The following is a 26,861-nucleotide window of genomic DNA, read 5'->3' as shown; positions in this document are numbered from 1 at the left end:
CTCTGAATCCTTCAAGTTTCGATCGCATCCACGAGTACAACCTGAATATCCCAACGTTGCGCTTCTCACTGGACGACGTTATGAAAGTCTTGAATGACCTCGATGTTTCTAAAGGCCCTGGGGTAGATGGTATTCGCCCATCCCACGCTCACTCGCTTCTCCGATCTCCTGCATATTCTCTGCATATGCTCGGTACAATGTGGTTCATCCTATAATATCGGAGTTCCAGCATGGGTTTATCCAGCACCGCTCTACTACTACAAATTTGCTGTGCTACACTAATACTCTGTTTCGAGAGGTTGAAGCCCGGCGACAGGTGGACTCCATTAACATCGACTTTTCAAAAGCATTTGACACAGTGCCACACGTGTACGCTACCTAAAAATTAAGAACTATTGGATTCTCTACTTGGTTAGTTGAGTGGATTCTCTCTTACTTGACCGACCGCCATTCCTTCGTTTCGATCAATTCTGCACGCTCGAAGGCCTTTGCAATTACTTCGGGAGTACCGCAAGGAAATGTGCTCGACCCAACGCTGTTTGTCCTTTTCGTCAACGATCTGTGCCTTCAGATTTCTTCATTTAAGCAAATGTTCGCCGACGACCTGAAGATGTTCAGAGTCATCGCGACCGTACTCGACTGCCTCGCCCTGCAAAATTACATAAATGGGCTACTCCTATGGTGCCAAGAAAATGGTATGAGTGTCAACATAGGAAAATGCAAGGTGATATCGTTTTCCCGTCGAAGCACCACCGTCAACCACCAATACACAATTAATCATTTTGTTCGACCATTTTCCACAGAGATGGCGCTGTTCCGCTGGTAGGAAGTGATGAAATTCCCCATATAAAAATTGAGAGAAGTGGGAATAATTCGCTTTCGGTGCATATTCAGGTCAACAAAAGTGAACGACAACCTAAAGAAATTAGTCAGGGGCTTTGTCGTTCAGTTTTTTCCCGGAAATTAATGCTAAACAAGCTACAATTAAATACAAATGATTTTTCCCCATACAATTTTACCAGCTTTACTACCAGTCCCCAGAGAGCCAAAAAAATTCAAAATTGAGAGAGAAATTCTCTCTCACGAGCTCAATCTCTCAACATGCCATGTATTTTGTTGACACTCGATTTGTGATTTCCCTTTCACAGATTACAAAATAGAGTACCTGACGCTACAAAACATGTCTGGTACCTCTATATATGCATTTGCTTTAACATTTGAAGTCCCTCCTTTTTTAGATAATCTGCGCAAAAGATACTTTATGCCCCGCCCATACATAAAATTCGGCGGGAAATTCTTTGAGGGGTGAGCTATTTTGTGTGCAGAATGTGTAAAAAAGGAGGGACTTTGAATAATAATCTAACTGCATATATAGAGGTACCAGACATGTTTTACACTGCAGTGTCCTCTGTGAACAATTAACGGAAAACAGATTGTGTGTAGTTTCCGATAGATGTCACCGCAAACAACAGCAGTGACATCTGATGGAACATGAATGCAGAAGCTTGACAAAATGATCAATTGGATCCGTGTCATTAGAGCGTGTTACTTCAATGTGTGATCTTGGTGTTACTATTGACTCGAAGTTAAGATTAAACGAACATGTTGCACTTGTCACGGCTACAGCTTCTACGGTTCTTGGATGCAGCCGACGCTATACGTGGCAGTTTACAGACATTTTTGCACAAAAAACATTGTTCTGTACTTTGGGACGTAGCATCCTGGAATACACGGTCTCTGTCTGGACACCTTATCACGCATCGCTGATCATCAGAGTCGAAAGAATTCAGAAGGTTTTCATTCGATTCGCGCTGCGCAACCTTCCATGGAATGACCCGCTAAATCTGCCTGACTATACTGCACGCTGTTTGCTGATTGATTTGGAAACCTTACGTGCTAGGCGCACAAACATTCAGCAACTAGTTATTTTCGACTTACTGCGTGGCAACATTGTCCTCAACTACTACAGGATGTCCCTCTATACGTTCCACACCGACAGTTGAGGAGCTCACAACTTGTCGCTGTGCCGGCTCACCGGACTGGTTACGGTTTCAACAATCCATTCGACGCTTGTCTGCGAGCTTTTAACGATACTAACGAGGATTTCGATTTTTTGATTAGCAAAAGTACTTTTAAAAATTTGATTAAGAATATGAGGTAAAGTAGTCTGCACGATTTTTATTTTTTTATCGAAGATGAAACAACAAATAAATAAATAATAAAATGCTTTAAAAAGGATAGCCATTATCATTTGTATCTTTATTAGTTTTAGAGATATGTAAAAATTAAAAAAAGGTGTTCATTAAAAATCGCCAAAAATGGGGATCAGTTGGCGGTCAGCACAAAACTATAGATTTTTTTTTAGTTTTGGCCTAAAATAAATTGACCCCTTAAATTTGGTTCAAATCTGATAGAGTCGATGCATTTGCTCGGTCACTTGAGATGGAACGACCCATATAGAAAGTAGAAAGCGAGCAAAGGACAATTTTGAGGAAGGTACTAGATATGATTATTCATATGACGCCGCAGTTTGTTGACATAGCCAACAACTTTTGCATGGCAGAAGAAGTAAGTTGAGCTAGATGTAATCGGCTGAAATGAAATATAAACATGTATTTTAATTATACCCACGAAAGATTTCGTACAATCTTACGCCTTCCTGCTGGAGTATTCCGAGATTTCTGTCTTTTGTTACAAGCACTTCCACTGAACACAACACGCGAAAATGTTCTAATATATAATATAATATACACTCAGGTCTTTTTTTACACGGGGGATACGTACCGTGTAAAAAAAAACCTACGAGATTTTGATTTTTCGCATGCTTAAATGTTTTAAAAAAATCGGATTTTGATGCCATTTGTAATTAAAGCATGATATGGTCCATACAGCCATATTTTAAAAATTTCTGTGTTTACACCAAAAATTGTGATTTTTTTCTAAGTATGCCATTCGATTACCTATAGCTTGAAACGGATAATGTGATTGGAATCAAGTCGATAGGTTGTATCGTTGTCGAGAAATCGTTAAAAACGTACCATGTAAATCGTGACAAACCGTGTAAAAATAACCGTGTAAAAAAAAACCGCGTAAAAAAAACCGTGTAAAAAAAGACTTCAGTGTAATATATTTGGTATGGTATGGTATTTGCTTGGAAATCATTATGCACCAGTGAATTTCTTCACCTTTATATGACATCTATGTTAGAGTGCCATAACTTACATTAATTTTCTTTACAAAATACACGAAGCACTCAGTTTTAGTGCTAAAGTATGTTCGCCGACAAGAGAGAATCAAACTTATAAAGTAGGTTGTCCGGTCCCAAAACACCTATTTGAGACTCTACCCGAGCAAAATCTGAGATCAAATTGAAATCTAAATTTGATGTTGTGATTTCGCTGATAATGATTGCTCAGGTTGCTGTCATTTTGGTCGTTTTAACGGTTAAAATATCAAAATTGAGAGCAACAAAATCTTCCTATGACATCACATTGAAAACTATTTCTGCTATCAGTGAGAGAAAACTGAAAACTCAATTTGATATCAATTTTTCCTGTTGTTAACAAAACAAGTATTCAATTTGATGTTGTGCTAAGGCAATGAAAACAAACCCGCAAGAACATATTTTTGAAGAGCAAATGTACAGCAAAATGAAAACAAAATTTATTAATTGCATAAACTGAAATCAAATTAGGATTTCAGTTTGATGTTGATATTTTGATGCTGGACTTTGCTCGGGTAGCCAACATTTAGGCTAAATTTTGATGATTTTGGTTTCTCTCATGATTATCCTTCTAAGGAAAAGTTATATTTATATTTTTTCCTAGAAAGAACACACCTTACGGTTCGAGTAGCCGATAAAATTTTGAACTATCATGCAATTTTTCATTGCATTTCATTATTTCGACGAAATTGAGATCCATATATGACGAACTATCGCGGGACCATATGATTTTTGTGAGTTTAGAGTTGATTTTACTCCTGAGTTTTTGTTTACCCATAAGTCTCTATATAAGCTCTACTGACAATACTTTCTATTTCCCATTTCAGACCTACCAAAAATCGAGAAACGGATATTCTCGGCCCAATGCGGAATCGTTCCTCGTCGGCGAATGCAGCCTCCAAGCCAACCCAGATGTTGGTGCGCCGGCAAACGCACACCGGTCAGAAGCCCATCAATTGTTCGCCCTCTGGTGGTGAGTCGCATAAGTTCAGATCGCTCTATTTAATAACATACTACTATTAATACTACTACTACTACTACTATTGCTACAACACACTTTTTGAGAAACCCTCTACTGTTCACCTTCTTTTCCGTGTACCTTCTTTTCTTTATTGTTATGTGATGATCACACTGCGCTCCACTAGGGAGGCACATAGAGTAGCTTTTCGTTCCTTTCCTCTTGCATTTTCATTTTCTATTTTTTCACTTTAGTTGATTTATTTAGTTTATGTTTTCTGTCCTGTTTTCTTTATTTTCCAATGCAACGCACTACCTTAGATTTCCAAGCGTTTTTTTTTTTGTCACACTTTTGTTTTATTTTTGAATTATATATAAGTATCATTTTATTAGCCAATCAGTAGTGAAATAAAGTAAATAATAATTTGGTTTTCTAGTGAACAGTTCCTAATTCAATGTAGGTGATGTTGTGATACTCATAGGTTTTATTTGGTGTTTTACATCTTCTTCTTTAAATGGATTCTTTTATTTTGCGTTATAGTTTTCTTGTATTTTTTTTTTATTTTTTTTTTTTGGTTTTCTTGTTCGAGTAGCGCGCACAGTAGTGGATTGAAGTATTGTTTTTATTTAATTAAGTTTATTCCCTTCTCACTTTAATTACATTTTTATTTATTTCTGTGGGTTGCAAAATTCCCATAAAGCAAAGCACAATTACAACAAAATCGGACGATGAAACTTGTTCTGATTATCCAGTTTGGTGCAAGTTTGTTTTTGTATATATGAGTTGTTGTCTTTTGGGTAAATTCTACGGTGAAAAATTAGTTTAAAATATCAAACATGAAAATAAATTTTTATTTAATTAATTTGTTTAGAATGGTTCGAAGATAAGTATGTAAAAAAAGTTGATTGAATACATTTCGAACTATTCTAACATCGATGCAGCGTACACAAGCAAAGTTAAGATTGGAAAAGACAGTAAACCATACAAAATGAAATCACCCCCTACCACCACCCAACCCTCAACAATTGGAGTAGATCAAACCACTAGTGTTAATCCATTTAATTTTGCTGCATCTTACAGAAGATCAAAGATCCCCACATGCATCCTATGCACAGAGTTCCGAGTCCTCTTCGTCGGCCACTAGCACTAATACAGTAGTAATGGTCCCACAAAACCCAAATTACAGTCAAAATTCGAAAGCCAATCAAAACCAACAACCGAATTCGGACAAGCCATGCACGTCTACTACCCCTGTCCCTGCCATCGGTGCGAGTTACTCGGCTGCCGGTAGTAGCCAGACAATCGGCGGTGGGCACCCCGGTGGCGGCGGTATCTCCTATCCTTCTCCCACCTCGTCCTACTGCAAGAGTGCCATAAAAAAACCCAAGTTGGCCCCTCCCCCGGAGGAAGAAGGCAGTGCTTCGTCCCTGTGCTCCTACACTTCCATCCGCCAACCGACGCCGACCGGGGGCACTAGCAATCCACCGCCCCCGATGCATCACACTGGGCCTCCTGCTGGTGCCGTCACCAGCAGCACCACCACCAGTGTAGTGGGTACTAACGGCAGCAGCGGCCCGATCGCGACCACCATCACCACCACCTCGGTAACCACTGAGCTTCCGTGTTCGCCGAGTGACCATGGTACGCCAACTCTGTTTATTCTCGCATCTCGCATCTATCTAAATACGTTTTTTTTTACTTAATTTATCCTGTACTAAAACTACTATTCACTTCCACTTTCCACCCTAAGTTTGATTTTCGTTCGCTGTCATCAGTTATTCCCAAACAGGGTCTTTTCGAGAAAACCCCCATTTTCAGGGAAGCTCGCTGTTCGGCTAAGCCAGCAGCGGGGTTTCTCCGTGGAGTAGGGGGACGACGTGCGAATCAACATGTTTGGAAGTACACTGGATTTTACATACCAACCTACCTGTGACGAGTCTTAGTTTATTATCTCTCGCTTCTCATTGTTATCCATTAATTGTGTTCGAAAGGGATTCACTGAAATTAAATATTTGGTTCTATCGGTGATATGAACGAAATTAAGCTGTTGAATGTTGGCCCCTTAAATATAGTTCACCGATTAATTAATCTGCGCGTGTGTTATCAGCGGTACTGTTGAAGGTTGTTTTGGAGTAAATCGTTATCAGAACCGATTGGCTCTGCAGTCTTGGGATGGATCAAAAATGTGTTGTGAACGAAGACAGCATAACAAGTTTTCGATTAATTCCAAGATTGAAGAGCTAATCCCTAACCTCAATTGTGGAATAAGATAAATTTAGGCAGAACATAAACGAAACAGTGACTGGAAGCAGCGATTTAAAAAAAGATCTCAAATTCGAAGAGAATCTAAGGACGAATTTCATGAAGCTTTTGAAGTGTTCTGCAGAGAATCTCTGGACAGATATAAACAAATGGTCTCCCAGAGATAATTTCAAATCAATTTACAAGCATGATGAACAGAACTCTGTGAAGGGGAATGATTCTAAAGGTAATGCTTGAGAGCAATCAACTCAAACAAACAATCAAAGCAAATTTGTATGGACAAATTTTGCTGACTTCGAACGTGTGGCAGAACGGAATTCAAGATCCAGGAAACATGCTGCTGTCTTAGTAATTACACATTTAACCTAATGATCTCTTCGGCTCAATGGCATTCAGTTTTATGCTTAATAATACATTTTTATCGCTAAACTGGGAAATTTTTCCAAAATTCCGGGAAAAATACCAGAAAATAGCTAATTGAGATTTACTGGTCACCATGACTTTAAATAAAACTTACACGACAATTCAGCCGCTACCACTGGTGGAGCCTTCTTGATAACGTCCAGCAGATTCACAAATTTCAATAACATATCTGGCCTGAATATTGACAGCGATAGCCCATGGTGTCTGACAAATGTTTAATGAGTTTACCCAAGCAACATTGCAAGTTTTATCGAGGTTTTAAAGCTGCTACAAGTCTAAATCATGGTCTACAGAATCCTTATAAAACCAAAATTGTTACTTCGGTAAGGACCCGGACGGAATAAGTAAAGCATGAACCATTTAGAAATGCAACAACAATTTCCGGTTATTACAGCGATCCTGATGGACGGATTTTGAAACTTTTGACTACTACGTATTCACATAAACAATATCAAATAATAGGAGTTTTTTTTTCTACGCAAACTCCAGCTGTTACGCCACTGATAATAAATTATAACGCGCAGGCGAAGATAGCCGCGACGCAGAGGTGGTAACAAGCCTTTTTTTCTTTTAAAAAAATTTCACTATGAAAACAAATGGGGGGAAAATGTCGTGACATTTTCCCTATATAAATGTCACCATGAAAACAAATGGGGGAAAAATGTCGTGACATTTTCCCTATATAATTTCTATGACATTTACCACCTCTGGCCGCGAGATAGCCGAGATGCATAGGAACAATTTCCCGTGGAAAATAAATAAGCATTTTTCTTCTACTGTCACTCAGATCGCTCTAGTTTGCGCACTTTTCACCACTGGAGTAACTCAAAAGTAAACAGTATACCAACTGTGAAGTCCATATGGCTATTTTTATTAAATTTAGCTGCGCTTGAATTTGTAATGACAGTAGCCGCCAATGTTGGATTTATCATGGTAAAATAATTTCAGCATACAAGAGGAAAGCGAAAATAATTGTGTACAATTATCTGGAAAACCAAAAATTGTTGCTTTTCTCAAGACTAACTTCTAATTTATTTTAATACTGCCGTACTCTAACGGAACTATTTACTTACCCTCTTCTAAGACCATTCTCCAGATAATAAATTATCACACTAAAGCTTCATGTTAGGAAAATATATAGTTTTGAGTAGAATTTCAAGAAAACCCTGGATTGAATTCAAAATCAATTTTAATGAAAACTCATAGGAATTTCTGATGAGCAGGACTCATGTGAACTTTAGAGGAACATCCCAAGGACATTCGGAGGATAATTTCATGAAGTTTGTGGGAGCCAGTGTTTGGAGAAAACTTAAAAACTCAAGTGAGTTTATGCGCCTGTCAGTTTTACCTGGCAAAATTCAATAGCGAAAAAATCACAGATGATTTTTCAAGTTCAAAAATTCATTGCTTTATATTTTGACGCTATTCATTGTTATAACTATTGTTTTTGCATCAGGGGATGAAAAATTAACACAACATTCATAAGCATGCTGTCAATTGACGTTTAAGTGGTTTCTCTGAGTTTTAGGCTGGAATGAATTGTCTGCGATGTGAGTGTGAGTTCGTGAATATGCAGTCATGATCATCATGAGTTTTGCTTGCCATATTCACACGCGAGATTGTTTTCTCAGATAGGCTCAATGAATAAGATTTGAGAATGATTTTCCGAACACTGGTGGTAGTAATCGAATCGAGAGAAATCGAAATTTTCGGGATATCTGAAAAGAAATTCGACAAAAGAATTCCAGAAAAGTTTTCCAAACAAAATATGAGGATAAAACTATTCCTTAGTTGTGAGGAATTCAATTTAATTCTTAGGAGACTTTCTTTGAGAATAGAATGCCAAGGGAAGGACCAGGGTGGGTAAAATCATCATTCAAATGATATTTTTTCGCTCTCATACGCTCCAAATTACAAGCTCCTTTGAAATTGCGAGAATATTCACACCATGCAAAAATGAAGCTGAGAGTTGACTCTACACAAAAATAATACCGTTTCACATCGTTTTTTTAGAAAGAGAAAGTATAGTTTCCCCTCCCTCTTTGCTCTTCACCGATGGCGGACACAAAGCTACTGCTGCCAGCAGTAACGATAGTTTCGTGTCGCGTTCGGATGTAAAGCAAAAATAATGAAACTCAAACTCACCACGGTTATGGTTAGAATTGTAGCTGGTGAGTTTTGTTAATACTCGTTGATACTCGTAGCTATACAAAATCACAGCTTGCAATATCATCAGCAGTTGCTTGGTTTTTGATTTTTTTCTACGAAAATCAAGCGTGAGCATTGGTGTGTTTTAATTTTTTGTTATTTTCCCACCACTGAGAAGCAGTGAGACTCAGAAGGAAATCTGAAACTTATTCAATAGAAATTCGGATAATCTTTCCAAAGCGTTTCTTACTGAGCAGAATTTTAAGGTAATTCCGATGGAAATTCTTAAAAAAAATTAAATTCGGAGGATAGTTCCAACGAAATTTATGTTGTAGAATATTTCAATGGAATTGTGAGAAGTATGCTTAGTAAATTCTGGTGATATTTTTAAGGGAATGCAAAGAAGCGTTCCAAGTGAATCCTGATGAATGTGGGCGTCTTAGTGGAATACCTGTTTAATGAGAGAGGATTAGTATTTTCCATTTAATTCCACTACTTTATTTGCTTATCCTTGACAGATACGCGTATTTCGTCTACAATGTGCAGACTTCTTCAGTGTCTTGTACTAATACTCGACTAGTCGAGTACTAGCCGAGACTAGTCGAGTATTAGTACAAGACACTGAAGAAGTCTGCACATTGTAGACGAAATACTCGTATCTGTCAAGGATAAGCAAATAAAGAAGTGGAATTAAATGGAAAACACTAATCCTTCTCTCTCTCTCATTATGTTCCAAGGGAATTTTTAGAAAAATTCCATGAGAGTTTCTGGAGAATACAAAGCAAATGCTGAGTAGAACTTCAAGTCAATTTTCATGAGAAACCTCCGTTGAAGATGGAATGGACTATTCTGAGGTCTACTTCCTGAAAGTTCCCAAAATTTTCCTAAAGTTATTAAAATTGCCTTGAAATTCTTTTGAAAGTATCAAGAAAAAGTATCTAAATTAAAAAAATGCTCTTGAATTTCTTGAAGATGCTTCATAAAAGTTCTCGCTTTTTTGATTAATTAATGGAATTTCATTAATGTTCATCAACTTAGCGAAATTTTCGCAACTTTATAAAATTCTTGAAATGTATTTGACATAACACTATTTAAAATGTTCACACTTTTTCCAGATGTTCATGTAATTTTTATTGCGTTTCAGAAATTCTCTCGGAGCTTTGCTGAAATTTCCGAAAGTTCCCTTAGTTGCTTGAAACTTCTTTAAGGTTTCTGCAATTTCCTTGACATTATTTGAACTGCCCTTTTATCCTGATAAGATGATTCTCTGATTTGTCTTGATGTTCTCGGAGCTTCCCTGAAGCCCTCGACTCAATTGAAGATCTCGGTTCTGCTCTGAAATAGATGAAATTCCCGTAAACATCCTTAAAATTCCCTGAAATTCCCTGGACTTATGTAAAGTTCCTGAAATATTTCTGAAGTTTCCATAATTTTTCTAAAGGTCTCTGTACTTCCCTGAAATTCTCGGATCATCTGAAGGCTTCTTGATTTGTTTCCTCTTTCGGGACATAAATCCACTGCGACCAGTTATTTGATCGATTGTGGTATTCCCCATTTCCTTAGTTCAGGGCATGTCGTATTACATCCAGTGAGAAATGATGAAGTATTCGGTTTTGATACAGTTGTCATTCTTACCTTTATCGCAAGGTTCCAACTTTAATTGAAAGGTGTCGCTTGTTATACCCTTCGGAGTGTTGGAATACCCTCCAAAGGCGCGCCACTTTGTTAGTCAAAAACGGAATCCTTCACAACAAAATCAAACAATAACACCGATAATGACCATGCATTTGAATCCTAGTCTTAACCACTTCAAACTAGCGAACAGCGAATAAAAACGAACTACGATTGAAAAATAACTACCTAACTCATGTTTTCCTTGTTTTAAGATCATCCTCGGTGGACAAAGCCGAGTCTTGTCATTATCTACAAGGAATAACACATAAAAAGGACTAAGATGTGTTCTTATGATAACAAATAAATCCTGTTCCCATAGTTTGAAGTAGTTCGGACTAGGCTTCGGTGGTAGATCTTAATGCCAAAAACGCTCCACGAAAAGGTTATCTACCAGGTGTTACTGGGCTACTGATGAACTTAGAACTTCTTAAAAGTTTCCGCAATGACAAAGGCTAGCAAAATCAAGCATCGGATAGGTGAACTGTGAACCGTCAACTGACCTAACTCGAACCCCTCGAACTACGATTTGGTCGAAAAGTTTGGTGCAACTCGTAGTATCTTGCGGCGGATTCGTCTCCGGAAGGCTTGCAGTCCTACCGAGCCAACAAACAATCGAAATGCATCCCATAGAGCTTTGAAAAACTTCGCGGAGCTATTCGAACCCAGGTTCAGCTCTGTCCCAATATTAATTTGAGAGTTCGTCAAATTCGTGAATTTGATGAGCAGCATTGCTAGTAAAGCTTGAGCATGAGTATGAGCATGATTTACCACCCGCGGATGCTACTCTGTTATTTCCAGATAAGCTGTAATTACACAGAGAACCAATAGGCGATCCTTGGGACTAGCATTCATCCTCAATATGTAAAAACTTGTGAACTCAAACTAGAAAAGAAGGGGTAGGAATGTGTTGGCGTGACTCTCGCTTTAATGAAAGCCGAGAAATCCTTTGCACTTCTACGAGAAACTTGGATGATCGCTAAAAGGGTTGGGTTTGCAGCAGCATTCGTTTTGATAAACGATATGCTAAATTGATGACCTAACGATCCTATAACGCGATGGAGCTTGGGATTAAACTCACGGTCTTCTGCTTAGTAAGCAAAAACGTTTGCAACTACGCAAACGAGCTCCTTTTATTACAACACACCAATGATCGGTTTGTTGTTATTCCAATGGTATTCACATTAACAAATAAAACGGTTAACGAATCTTGAATGTGGAGGAACTTGAACTTAAACTTATGATTTTCTACTCAGTAAGCAAAATTGGTCGCTCTAAGGCCACCAAGCCCCTCATATCACATCATACAAGCTACAATTGCGTTGTTGTTGTTGCAACCATTCAAAGCCGGCCCCGAGGGTGACGTTGATGACGATGTTAAGCAGCATTGCTAGTCAAGTAGTTAATCTACCATTTCTACATTTCAGCATTTGACATTGGAAAACAATGAAAAACCGCTACTGCTTCAAAAAGAACTATGTTTCGTCAACTGTGTGCAAAATTATTAACAAATGAGCAGTTCGTAAACAAAACTGTGTATGCCAAGCATGCCTGTCAGTGTAAACTTCAACTCGAGGCAGGTTTAAAAAACAAACCAACAAACCCAATCTTGAAACCCAATCTTGAAACCCGATCTAGGTTGGAACCGAATGAAAATCAGATTCGGTATAAGGTTTTTATCACCTATAAGACAATATTGAGCAGTTCCACGCCAAATAACGAATCGGATAAACTCTCCGATATGCATAAAATTTTGCTTAATTAATAGAAAAAGAGAGAAGGATTAATAATTTCCATTTAATTTCACTACCTTATTTCGACAGTGAGGGCATAAGGGCGTATACGCGATGATCGATTCTCTTCATCGATTTTCTCTTTGCATTGCTACAGCTAAGTGAAACAATTTTCTAGAATTTGTTTAATGCAGAGTTTTAACAGGTTGTATTGGCGCCGATAAACGTTAATTCTAGCGAGTTATTAACAAAAGAGAAAATCGACGAAGAGAATAGATCATCGCGTTTACGCCCTTGTGCATGCTTACTGTCGATTTGCTTATCCTTGACAGATACGCGTATTTCGGCTGCAATGTGCAACTGGTCGAGTATTAGTACAAGACACTGAAGAAGTCTGCACATTGTAAATGTGTGTAAATGTGTAAATTACCAATCCTTATCTCTTTCCTTATACATGTATTCCACTAAGACGTCCACATTTATCAGAATTTGCATAATTGTTGTATTATGTGCAATGATTCACATTTTTGCTAACATTCGGCCATTTCAAATGTTGTAAAAATTTAAAAATGGCGCTTTTGAATTTTTTCAAAAAATTGTAGCACGGAAACTGTACTTCTTATCGAAATGACGTCCGAGACAATGTTTTGAGAAAAATAATGTTTTTCTGGTAAAAATATACAAAAAAATTGTTTAATAATTTCAAGTAAAATATCTCAAAATGTCGAATTTTGAAATAAAAAAAATTAAAAACTCTTGCTTTTCATGAGTTTTTAATTTATTTTTTTTTTGGATTATGGACATACTCGGAACTTTACAAAACGTAATGTCTCTATTCATTCCATTTCCTGACTGCCCAGTTTTTGACAGTTGTTATTAATACAATGGTATGAGGTCAAACGGGTTCAGTTAATTTAAATGACCTCAATTTTCGGCAAATACTAAGGGGATACCTACTAAAGGTAAAACGTAGAGATCAAAAACACCACTCATATGAAAACATGGTTGATTGGGATTACCTCACTGGTACACGACTGAGGTACTCACCGGCTCATAAGTCGGAGTCCGAAAAAGGACCGGAATGTCTTCAAAATCCAAATAAATCTAGATAGAGCTGGAATTAGGGCGTAGCAGCTACGCAAACCAACATAACCAACATTTCCCTACCCGATGGTGTTGTTGATTTGCGTTGGCAAGCCTTAACTTTCTAGAAATCGTCAAAAGAAGTCATTGTTTACAAAAGCTGTTACGCCCGAATTTCAGCTCTATCTAGATATATGGTTTGAATCCGAATACGTGCAATTACCGCAGTTCCATTTCTAAATGGTCCATGCTTAATGCCATACCCTAAAACTGTACTTCTCTTTCGAATATACATCCACATCTACTCCAAAACAACCGACAACGGATGATGAACACGAAACTGTTATCCGTCTCTTGACCGTCTATCAATCCCTTTGTTTTCAGGCCGAATGTCAACCCAATGTTCATACTCGCCATAAGTCCCGCTTGATGTTTTTTTTTTTTAATTTCAAAAATTGTCATCTCCTAACACATACAAAATATCTTCCGTTAAATATCCCTTTCCACCATGATATCACAACTTATAACAGCATCCCCAAAATTGACCCCAATCATCGTCTAATAATCCCGAAGGCACTCAGTGGGAAGCAAGCTTCATTTACGTTTACCTTTTTTTTTTGTTCGATGGACACCGAAGGGACTTTAGTGTGTATTTACATTAAAGCATAAAACGCAAAAGCTGACTACTGCTGCTAAACTTTGCATATCTCCTAATACGACGATCGATCGAAAGCGCGAACAACAACGAAATAAGCAAAGTGCAAATTATAATTTTTCACTGTAGTGCATGCGATGCTTGGTTGAGTTTGAGCATTTTCTCGTGAGATGTAGCATGATTTCAGGAGTAGACATCCTTGGTGGTGCTTGCCAGTACATGTGTAAATGTTGTAGATTGCTTTGTAGAAATTGTAGTTATTAATTTTGCGCTGCTGTAATGGTTAGCTTCGACATAACAATTTATCCTCATATAGCGAACACATCATAACAGCTTGAAAAATGTTTCAACTTCTGTCATCACTCATTCATGTTGTCATCCTGGCTGTAGGTTTCGTTCATGGTTTTATTTTACATTCTAACTCATCAGACAATTTTGAACACAGCATTTGTCCTGCCCGTTTGGTGGACCTCAAATCATCAATATATCGCAGCGCCAGTGCTTCCAATTTCAACGACGGTGATCTTGCTGAAAACCAGTGCACCAACTCTCAGAACGTAAACAATTATCAAAATATTGCTTGAAATGGATAGATATCGAGTTAACTAGAAGATTATGTGCATTTTGCAACCGATTCGATTATCAATATGGCATTCCATCTAGTTATGACGGTTGGTGCACAGGTGAGGTTACGCGACGCCACTACTGAAAACATATTAGGGGTATTGACTACGCGCATTCTAAACATATACACTGTCGTCCATTGAAGTGTAATGTGACGCATTTACGAGGGTATATTTTTACGATACGCTTTGTTAATACTCCTATTGTTTTTTTTTCATGTGTATGTGTGTTCAATTCGACAGTGGTATTATGGAAGAAATGTGCTAGCAATACTCCTTGAAATGACAGATGAATGCAGATTTAGTCCGGGAGTTAGAATGTGATAACTCTACTGCAGATCCAACAACCCATTTCAGAATGCCTGATAATTCACGTCCATTCCGAGGTCACTTTCACATACAGTAAGCCCCGCATGTAAACACTGCCGTTATCATATGGATAATGGTACTGCAAACACACTTCCAGATTTCGAAAGGTTATGTTTCGAAATCTGGCACGTATTTAGTACTACAGGAATCCCCCGAATAGCGCGGTGGGTGGTGCTCGGCTGTCCTCCAACCAATTGAGCTGATTTTGTGTGTCAGCTACAGAAAAGCAGGGTGGAGGACAACCGGGAAATTACTCTCCGCGCTATTTGGGGGATTCATGTAATTGGAAATAGGCATTCAATCAGCTAAATCTCATCGAATTCCGCCTCCGAAATAGCACAGGTTTGTTCATTTGCTGGTAATCTAAAAAACATTTCAACTGAGCACAGCATTTTCAAACACTCGCGAAATTATTGAATAAGTTTCCGGGCGTCCACCACTTGCACCTAACACGCATTTTACTGCGAAAATGAAGCGAAAATGAAGCAGCAACAAAACCAAAACACGTCTATTTCATATTGTTAATATTTGTCGTGTTTACAAAAATGACATAAATGCATGATTGAACGCAGCATAGCCCTTGACGTATTCTGGGCGATCGCCATTTTCGCATTGATCAACAATTATAATTCACGATTTCCAAGACCAAGGCAATCAGCTTCGGTATTTAACAAGGTCCCATTAGCCGAGCCCCCCTGCCTGCTGTTGGCCAAGTATGATGTCAAAATAGAGTGCATTGTTATATTTGTTTTTGCTTCCTTCAAGCCCCCCATCAGTAAGTTATTCAGACGAGCTTTAAATCAGCTGGGAAGCATTGCCCATGCAGTTTGGCGACAAATTACCCGCGATCATCTGCCGTTCTTCTCTTTCGCTACTCATAAGACGAAACACAATCTGATTGCGTTTTCCCATCAATCCACATCTCATCAACAGTTCGGCCTCTTGTGTTACTCATCTCGATCTCATGTTCTCATTTTTTACTATTTGAACATTTCTATAGTTAGTAGAATCTATCCGAGTGCACTCCAAAACAGAGATACCCAAACAGGTGCACGGTGTGCAATCTCCAGAAACACACTCACATTTACACAAATACACACTATTTTGGAATTTGGAATTGGCTTATCTGTTTAAAGTTTGGCTTAGAATTAACTCTTCCGCCGTTTTTTTTTTGTCAAAAATATATAATCTAAAAAAATTCAAAATTTAAACACTCCAACAACACCGATCACCAAAATCTCTGTGTCTCTCTTTCTCTCTTTCCCTCGCTCACTCTATTACTGTGAATCCGACCAAAAAAAAAACACAATTTCAACAACCACCAGCGACAATGATGCTGCCCCCATCGCCGTCGCCGTCAATGAGCAAATTTCATCGCTACTATCAGCAGCAGCGTCCGCCGTCGTCTTCGTCGCAGTCGTCATCGACGACGCCAAACGGTGGTGGTGGTTCCGACTCTTCGTCCTGCTGCTCATCGACGGCCAGCATACAGACGGCCATCACCTCTTCGTCGACGGCAACGGCAGTTCCAATGGAGGTGGATGATTCACCTCAACTATTTCCCATGTTGCCACCATCGGTGCCGATAGTTGTCGGAAGTTCTTCGCCCAAGCCACCGGGAGCAGGATCTTCGTTAGCCGGAATAACACGCCATATGCGTATCAACTACAGTAGCCATTCCACCACTAGTCACGCTGCGACCACCACCGGCAGCAGCAGCAATAGTAGCAACACCGCCACAACCGCCTTCTCCAATTCCACGACTACTAACAACACCCTCTTTCTGTCGACGATTCCGTTGCGGCGCTTGCGAAGCTCTCTACGGCGGCATTCGGTTTCAGGTATTTCCTAATAGAAAAAAAGAACCAAATTTAATCTAGGATCGGTTTTAGTCTGGAAAGAAATTCTCGGTGCTTGCTGTTAGTTCGTTTTAACCATTTTCAAATGTTCAGATACTTGCTGCTGCATAACAACATGAGGGAGCATGCATGCTTCTTTCCATCTCTTTCTTATTTCATGATTTTATGAACACAGTGTTTACTGAATGTTGGTATTTAATCAAAACGTTTGAACATATCCGCAATGGAATGTGGCTGTTTGATAAAGCTTGCGTTTGAGCCTTTTTTGGTTGCTGATGACTAACTCATGAGACTTTAATAGTAAAATGTAGACAAGACCGGCGAAGACCCATAAATGTACCCAAGTTAAGTTTAGGAGGTACTTGAATCATAAGATCTATCGATTTATCATTGGCTTAGAAGCTTGAATCCTGCATGTGGAAATAAGGGTTCCAACGTTCCATTTTCAGCGATGCATGCAGCAGGATCGGCACCTAACTTACCTCAAATTTTAGCTTATCTTTTAATGATTACTCTCGTACTGAAAGGTTATAACATCACCTTAAACTAAAATATTGAGTAGAAGGCTCTGAGGGTGTTTTTTTTCTCTCGAAGATGGCTGAGCCGATTTGAGCTCAATCGGTTCCAGTTTGTTTGTATCAAGCTACCATAAAACCCAAAATGAATGTTATTACGATCAGAAATTTGGTTCCGGAGATATGACCAGAAAAGATAAGGTTCGATTCCCGGTCGGGTCGAGGGAATCTTTTGGGTTGGAAATTTTCTCGACTTCCCTGGGCATAGAGTATCATTGTGCTTGCCGCCACACAATATACAAATTCATGCATTGGTATTGGCATCGAAAACTCTCAATCAATAACTGTGGAAGTGCATTTATAGAACACTAAGTTGAGAGCACGCAATAAACTAATATGCGATAAGCAATAAGTTTGATATGTGAGAAAGAATAAGAAGAAGAAGACACAATTGATCACCTGTTTTAATGTTAGATATATCTTAACGGAAAAATCAAAATTTGATGCGGTTTTTTGCATAGGCTCTTAAAGAAATATCTTGTGTCAGTTTATAACTCTACAGCCTCCAAAGTGATACATACTTTCTCAACAGTACGTTTTTTTCTTTTCTGAAAGATGTCCAAAAACGCATTTTGACATGCATTTTTGTAAGGGAGAGTGGACTCCGAGACCTTTCATATAACATTATTTAAATCAGGCTTAACATTGGAAAATGGCACAAAAGCTTCTGTAAACAAAATTTGTAAGAAGAAAAGTTGAGAATTTCTCACCCACTGATGTTGTTGTAAAGGGCCTTACTACATTTGATTACTTTTGATGTTTTTTTTTATGACTTCATGCGTGAAGTTAACGATTTACATAGTTGGGGATGCTTAAGGTTCAATTTACTTTGATGATTTTTGGAAAATTTCAAAAGCAGTTTTTTTCGACGCATTATTTCAGATTGCATAAAACTCGCCACGATTCGATTCCTTTTGATATTTTACAAAAAATGACGCGAGGTTTTTGCAATCTAAAATAATGCGTCGAAAAAAGCTGCTTTTGAATTTAAAAAAAAAATGTATCAAAGTTAATTGAACCTTAACGTCAATATCAAACTTAAAGTGAACACTTTATACGATCTATCGAGGAAATGAAAATATAGAATTGATGGATCCGGTATAGTACGACAGTGTGAAAATTGCACATAGAAAGCAAAAAGCGAGCAAAGGGCAATTTTGAGGAAGGTACCAATCGGACCGAGCATTCCCTTTACCAAACTCACCCGTTGGTGACGACTTGAGTGTGTAACAATCGATAGAACCGTTTCCGCACATCGGAGGTACATGAGCGAATCGGCCATCATTCCTTTTGCCAGTGATGACTAGGGGAAACACCCCACACCAACGGGTGAGTTTGGTAAAGGGAACGCTCGATTCGGTTCGTACCTTCCTCAAAATTGTCCTTTGCTCGCTTTCTACGACTTTACATGGATCCTCAGAATCGAGCGAGTTCAAAAAAGGCTTGCCCTCAGGAATCTACCGTGGCGTGATCGTTCTACCAGCGTATCCCGATAAATCCCGTCTGTTTGATCGAATACGATTCTTCTAGAAGAAGCTTCTAAGCAAGCTTTTGGAAAAAGTTTCTAGAAGTAGCTCTTAGAATAATTATTATTAATATTTTTGCCATTAAGATTTTCCTGATACAGAACAAAGTTTCCTAAAGAAGCTTCTACAAAAAAAAATATCTAAACAAAGTCCTTGAATACTCAATTTTAGGAAAAGTTTGCTCTGAAACATGATGTATTCTCATTAGGGTGGTTCAAAATACCGCTCCACTAAGCTCAATCGATTTCAAATCAGGTCTTGATATTCTCCCAATATGTCAGCTCATTTGGCTGCAGTCTCATACTGCGCTGGCCCTTTGAAGTTTATATAGGAAATTACTATGGGAAAAGTGAACTTGTTGTTCTCATCGCCCTCGCCGTTTTCCGTAATAATTTACGAGTAGGGTTAACCACCCCATTTCCGGCCTATTAAGCACAACCCGCACTTAGTCTTTCTTAATCTAGCGCAGTTTAGCACAAAACGGAATGTTATTATTACTGATGGCTTTCAAATTTATTTACCTTTCCGTACGTACGTAAGATTTGATAAATAGAAACGAATCGTTGAGATATTGTCAAAAGTCTAACACTGCTTCTTGACGCCAAACTCGGCCTACGGATTCTAAACTCGGCCTAACGCATTGAAACACTATTGAAACGCCAATGAATTTACTTCGGCCTATCGGATGAAGATGAAACATGATTTGCTCGGAACGCTTCTTTTGTTTTTGGGAATAATGGGTGCAAACCTTCATATCACGCGTTCTCATTGACTTCGTTGGGCAGCTTATTAACTAAAGTATCCTACCAAACGCATAATTGACTTGTGTGTGTGTGTGTGTGTACAATCTAACCCCCACTGTCCGGCAGTGTTATTATGGAAGAAAACTGCTTTTTATTACCCTTAAATTAAAGCAGGTTTAGTCCGGGAGTTAGAAGGTGTTGCTCTATTGCAGCTCCAGTGACCCATTTCAGAATGCCTGGTAATTCACGACCACTCCGAGGTCACTTTTACTTACAATAAGCCCCGCATGTTCACTCTACCTTTATCAAATGGATAATGGTATCATAAACACACTTCCAGATTCAAAAAATATTATTTCCAAATCTGGCACGTATATAGTTTTGAAATTTGTTTAACTGTAATAAAACGATTTGAATGGACATTTCTTACCAATTTTGTTTCGAATACCTCTTGATTCATCTGCTGGCAGCACTTACTGGACCTTACCTGCGACCAACTCGTCTGTCCGCAAAAGCAACAACGCCTAAATCTCAAGGCTCTCCGGACGTCCCCTCGAAAATGCAATCGAGATATGTATAAGAACAATCTTCAACTGGAACGAACTCACCAAGTCAATACAGCCGGGAGTACATTCCCGATGCTTATTTTTCTCTCGCATGCCCGTCGTCGTCAAACGGCAAAATTGACTTGTTAGCTCTGAAATCATGGATTTATTTGAAGTTTTCTGCTCGATAGGCCCAAAATGGGCGATTAGGCCGAAGTAGTTCTCTACCCTAAGCTTGCTATTTGTTCTTCTGTAGAATTTTATCAGCTACAACTTTGCTCAACATCAGTTTTTGATGCAGACATTCATGCTCGACCCATTTGATCCTCCATACACATTCAAGTATTCCATCGGCAATCCACGCACCTCACGACAAGATGCTGCCGCATCGACCGACAGTCAGAGAAAAACTTTCCAATGCGAACTATTTATGCGCAGAAATTCATGCAAGAGCCCATTTTCTATTCAAGGAACATTTGACATATGTACACTGGATGAATGTATGATAGTGTTAGTGTTTTGGTATCTGTAACTGAAGTATGTGTTAGGGATACGCTATCGGCTAGTCTGTCTTCAGCCTGTAGTAAAGGCAAGCAAACAAGTTTTATCAATTTCCAATAGTTTACTGTCGCAAATGGTGCATCAGCAATGTAAATCCACCGATAAATGGCCAAGTTATAAGCGTTTAAAACCATACATAATTTAATGATCTAATTTACGTTCTAGTAAGAACAACCTGCGCTTAACTTCTCGTTTTTGAACGGATTTGATCCAAAAAATGGATTGATTATACTAAAGAAGACTTCTAAATTAATTTGTCTTCTCATATGTACCGTTGCATTTGATAAATAATCATATAGGGGAAATGGCTCTATGGATCTAATATTGCGCCTATCGCTAAAAATCTGCTATTTATCAATTTCATCTAGATGAACGCGTCAGTAGGACGGTACTAATGGATATTTTTGGTCCCTATTGAAAATTTAGTCGATTGCTGAATTTATAAATGAGCCCAAAAAGGGGCTTTTAGGCCGACATTACATCAATTTCCCCTACTGTTTATATTTTGTAAATAATCTTACTCTGCTTCTTGATTCCAACGCCATTGGAGTTTCTTCGTCATACGGATGCAGGTAGAAAAAATGGAGACGCAAGGAGTGTTTCTTTTGTTTTTGAGAACAATGCACTTTTAAAGGCTTTGTGTTGTACTTTTTGAACTAACGTCTCGGAGTAAACGTACTAGGGTAGGTGTTCCAGTAATAGTGGTGTACCTATAGCTGAGGTATGGAGTTTGTGCCGGAATAGTGAGGAGGACCCGAATATGATTATTTTCATCGGTAGCTCTCCTAAAATAAAGCATATTTGCATATTTCAATCTTAAAATATGCCCAAAAGTGACGGAAAATAATTAATTTTCCTTAAGATTTTCAGTCCTTTGCACTTATAGTTGCAGTAGTGTTCCTATAATAGTGGAACCCATAAGAAACCAACGCATTCCACTATTATAGGAACCAAAGTTAGCAACTACCACAGCTACTGCACGGGAAAAAATCCGATCCCCGAAATGAGAAAAATGACTCATGATTTCATGAACAAAGCGTATTTTCATGTTATGAAAATACACCATGAATAATATTCATCAACTTTTGCGTAACGTAGCAAACATTCCCAAAATCATGAATCATCCGAGTTGAAATCATGATCTAAATTCATGGGTTTAACTTTTAACCAAAAAATGTAAAAAGAATAAAATAAAGCATCAGACTGGATTCGAACCAAGAACCTTGAGATAATTAAACCCATTCTTTGACCACTAGACTATCAGTACTTGTATAAGGTAGAAGACAAAAGGCGTATAAAAGATACCTTGTAGTGCGGTTTATGAACACGGTTTGCCAAGTACGTGTAACGTTTGTAGCGGTCTTGATTCCACTGCATTATGAAACCATGAATTTCCATGACGAAATCATGAATCATTGTTACGATTTTATGGGATGGCAAGTTTTTTCATTTCATGATTTTTTATTCATGAAAATGGAATCTGATTTGTTTCCGTGTGGAATAGTGTTCCTATTAATGGGAGACGAGTTTTAACCGAGCAAAGTCGGTCAACAAAATGAAAGCAAATCGACATTAAAGTTTGCAGTTCCTATCATAATGAAAACTAATTTTGATTTCAACTGTCGCGACAGAAGTATCATATTGTGCTTTCATGATGCAGTCAAGAATTTTTATCTGAAAGCAACTTAACTTGAAGTTCTGCTGTTAACGTCTTGTTTAAAATTTAATTTATGTTCATCTGTCGTTGAACTAACGATTATTGTTAATTTGTTTTGTTTAACACATTTAAGGTCATTCGTGACTTACTCGGGGTGAGATTTGAGCTCAAGTCTTTCAGCGTGAGAAGCATGGATGCTAACGATTTACGCCAGACCCGCAATCAGTTAAACATTATGAATGCAAAATCAGTAATCAAATTGAATTCATTGAAAACAGTATTAGTTTTCCGTTGGATTCAACAGTGTTACATTTTGCTTTTATTTTTGCTGTGTTAACCGTTAAGTCCACCAAAATTAAATGAACTGGAGTATTGAAAATAAGTTACATCATATCAGCAAATTTTGTTTTCATCAGCTTTGTTTGGGTTGTCACTGGCCTGGAATAACCGCTTTGTTGATCACCATTACACGTTATCTTTAGCAACAATTCAAATGGTTTCAGAAAGGTCTTCAACAGGCGCTGGAATTCAGCTTCCAATGTAAAGCTTAATAAATCACATTTCAAAGAAACGCCTTTTTGAACAATAATCAGATTATCTAACATTAAAATAAGGAGCCTTATAGCCTAGTCAGTAAAGGCACCATATTGGCGGTATTGCCAAGCCGGAGGCGGCGGGTTCGAATCCCGATCCGGTCGAGGAAATCTTTCGGGTTGGAAATTTTCTCGACTTCCCTGGGCATAGAGTATCATTGTACTTGCCACACAATATACAAATTCATGCATTGGTATTGGCATCGAAAGCTCTCAATTAATAACTGTGGAAGAGCGTTTAAAACACTAAGTTTGAGAGCACGCAATAAGCTTGAAATGCGAACAAGAAGAAGAACATTAAAATAATAAAAACCTGCTCCAAACTTTATTAAAAAGATATTAGCTCTTTGAGCAATAATTGTAATATCTTCGGTAATTTTCAACGAATTTCTGAAGTTTTTTATCTTGTTGGAAAGGTTCTTAATTCCTCTTTCTAAAATGTTTCAATTGGTCACGTCACTTGGTGGATGGTCCGATTGTTAGTTCAATTTTAAGTTTTTCAATTTCGAGTAGACAAGCGTAGACAGTAGGGAAGCGCTTAAACAAGTTAAATCAGATTTATTTTTCCTTGCATATTTTTCCCTGAAAGCGAATAAAAATATCTAGAAGAATGCTACTGAAGGAGTGCTGACCTCTGGAAAATTGTGTAAACCAATATTAACCTGGATTTACGGTGCAGTTACAAACATAGGTAGTGTGGCGATCTATTAATGCACAGATGAGGAAAAAATCTTTCCAATGGTATGCAAACATTAGAAAACCGATGAATATTCTAAACTCAGAATTTTCTTGGGAATATTTTTCGGAATTCTCCTCTGAATTCTTCTTGGGATTACCTCAGAACTCTAGAATCTTTGGACTCTCGTTCTGCTGAAAATATTCTTGGAATTCTTTTCAGCTTTCCCTAAGTAAGTTCACACAGTTTCCTAAGAATTCTCCTCAGAATTTCTTGGAACCCTCAATTCTGAATAAAATTATCCTCAAAATTCTATTTGAATTATTTTGAAATTATTCTCAAAATTTCCTTGGAATTGTTATCTGGTTTTCCCTTTGAATTCCTTTGAAGTTATCTTCAAAATTAATTTTGAATGCTCTGAAGAAAAAAAAAGTAATTGCGCGGCGCTCCTCGCAGAATTCTTTTAAAAAATGGCATCAGAATTCGATTGCCATCGAAGCCTCTTGGAATTATCCTTAAAATTCTCTTTAAATTTTCCCCGGGATCCCCTTGGAATTTCCCTTGAAATTATTTCGGAATTCTACACACAACTAACTTGGAATTCTTCTTAAGAAGGCGCCACAAGGTACAATTCCCTTAATTTTGTTTTCTCTCAAAATCATTACTGGAATTTATTTCAAACTCTCCCCGAAATTCCTCTGAAGAAAATGCTCATTTCTTCAAATTCTGAATCCTAAAAAAAAGTCAAATCTAAAAAAAAAATCAAAACTCAATATCTTGAGTATTTCCTTTCCTCAAATCTCGGACTTTTAACAATGTTCGCAGTACGATACCTGCAATATTTTAAAAAATTGTACAAGCTTAACTTTTATGTTCAAGGTCTACATACAATCCTGGATCTCCATTTGTTTATGTAAGTAATAAAGACGAACCAACCAGAGGTTAACTTACTAAATAATTAATGTTAACAATTTCTATGTTAATCTCTTACCTGACCATCGAAAAAAGAAGATTTTTACTTCTTCTTCTTTGTGCCTTTATTTATCGTCGGATCTTTTCCGCCAACTGGTCTCAATCACAGAAGTGCTTCGATGTTTGAGACTGTCTGACTGTAACCTATCGAGCCCATCAACACATGAGCCGGGACCAACGGCTTTACTTCCAGTTACGCTTTCCGAGCAGGAGAAAATAACTAATGAATACCTAATTCTGATCAGATACCAAAATTTGGTGTTGATTAGCATGACATAAGAGGTAAAATACCAATGAATAATAACAAATAACTGCATGCAAAATACAAAAATTTATATTGGGATACGAAAAGAATAAGGTTTTAAGGTATCGAGATATTCGTTCCTGCTCGGGTCACCACTCAACCACTGTCGCTCATTGCAAGTCGGTCCAATTTACGACTTTGCCAAAAATGAGTTTTTCAATGGAAGTGGTAGCTAGTCACCTATAGTTTCATAATATTGGATAAGCTCAACAACTTTGTTCTGGAAAAGTTTGGAAAAACAGTCAAACGGGTTGTCCCATTACATAAGAAGCAATGGTACGAAGCTAACTTAAAACGAGTTTTCTCGGTTTAATGATTTGTGCCATTAGCAACTAATAATAAAAAATGTAAAACTCAACTGAAAAACGTTCGAAATGTTAGATTTCTAAAAGTTATCTGAGTTCTGTAACCAGGAAATTCTTTTTTGCGGTTTAAAAAGTTATCAACATTCATAATCTTTTAAAAGCTGTCGAAATTCTAATGAGTAATTTATGTTGTTACTAAATTACATACAACTGAGCATTTGAGTGAGGGTTTTGTAAAGAAATTAACATAATTGATTTTTAGCTTAAACATAACTTTGTCTATGTAAATTGGTATTGCAATGGAGAACCGTAATATTTTGAAACAGTTATGCATAAATGTTTTGTGCAGAAAAAGTAAATTGCTGCAATTAATTAAACTGACTTCAGATTTTACGCTTTCAATCGGGTCTGCTCTCAACGGTAGAGAAGTTTTTTTTTTCAATTCTTGCAGTGTCTCGCCTGCTTCGTTCTACTGCTATCAGTTTCAAGTCTATGTGCAGAGTCACTTAATTGAAACTAGTTTTTCCTACACGGGACATCCCAGGAAAGAACTCCCTGAGGAAGTCTGGAAAAAATTACAGATGCAATTGAAAGGAAATTCTGGGAGAACTAAAAAAAAAAATCGGTTGAAATTGGAAAATAATCTTGGGAAAGATGGTAGAAACAAAATTTCCGTGGAAAATCTGAGAAAGACACTTTCCGGGAAAAATAGAAGACCGGGCAAAGCCAGACGAAACTTATGTAACATGTCCGAAGAATTTTCCAAGGGAATTCAAAAGAAATATCCATAGGATGTTAGAAAAAACTCGGATAAAGGTGGGGAGTTGGGAGTTGGAAGTCATTTTCAATGGAAGCCATCATAATTTAAGGGATAAGATGGACGAACTTCCCGGGAAACTTGGAAGACATAACCAGGGGAAATTGAAGTATCTCCCGAAGAAAAAAATATTCTGAACAATTCTCAAGAAATTTCCTGGGTTAATTCAGAAAATTTGCCAGGGGAAATTAACTTATTAACATTATTGCAACTTTATACTGCTTCATGGGTCGCTTATAATAAGAGCACATTCTTATGAAAACCCATCTAAAATGGACCTATCTGGTCACTAAATAACAGTATTGCTCTTCCGATTTCAATAATTTAGGGAATTCCTGGGAAGAGAACAGAGCGTAAAATTATTGCCAGCTTAGGCTGAGTGTAAAGGTACTGCTCTATTCAATTCATTGCTCTATTCAGACCGTATGCACCAAACGCTTGCCTTCGCTCACACAGCATGTAATTTAGCAAGGAATCAAAAATATCTCCAAATGACAAAATGATAAGCGATCAACGCACCGAATGATAACGCTATGTCAGAAGTAGAAAGCAACAATGATATAATCGTCTTCCTTTTTTT

General features: G+C 37.9%; 1 protein-coding gene across 13 annotated transcripts in view; it reads left to right on the top strand.

The window, feature by feature from the left end:
• chico overlaps positions 1 to 26,861 on the top strand; it is a 563,283-nt gene that overhangs the window by 482,831 nt on the left and 53,591 nt on the right. For 9 of the 13 annotated variants that reach the window (XM_065234489.1, XM_065234506.1, XM_065234498.1 and 6 more), the window contains one exon: positions 4,051 to 4,196. In XM_065234489.1, coding sequence (XP_065090561.1) covers positions 4,051 to 4,196 — 146 coding nt within the window. Of the gene's footprint in view, positions 1 to 4,050; positions 4,197 to 5,261; positions 5,823 to 16,473; positions 16,990 to 26,861 lie in introns of all 13 variants that reach the window. The other 4 variants (XM_065234532.1, XM_065234524.1, XM_065234552.1 and 1 more) reach the window with 3 other exon arrangements.

This window comes from Ochlerotatus camptorhynchus, unplaced genomic scaffold, assembly GCF_037179485.1.
Source record: "Ochlerotatus camptorhynchus isolate MF236.1 unplaced genomic scaffold, CSIRO-AGI_Acam_v1.1 ptg000038l, whole genome shotgun sequence".
NCBI classification, from domain to species: domain Eukaryota; kingdom Metazoa; phylum Arthropoda; class Insecta; order Diptera; family Culicidae; genus Ochlerotatus; species Ochlerotatus camptorhynchus.
The sequence above is the reverse complement of the archived record's forward strand: the minus strand, read 5'-3'. Positions and strand labels throughout refer to the sequence as shown.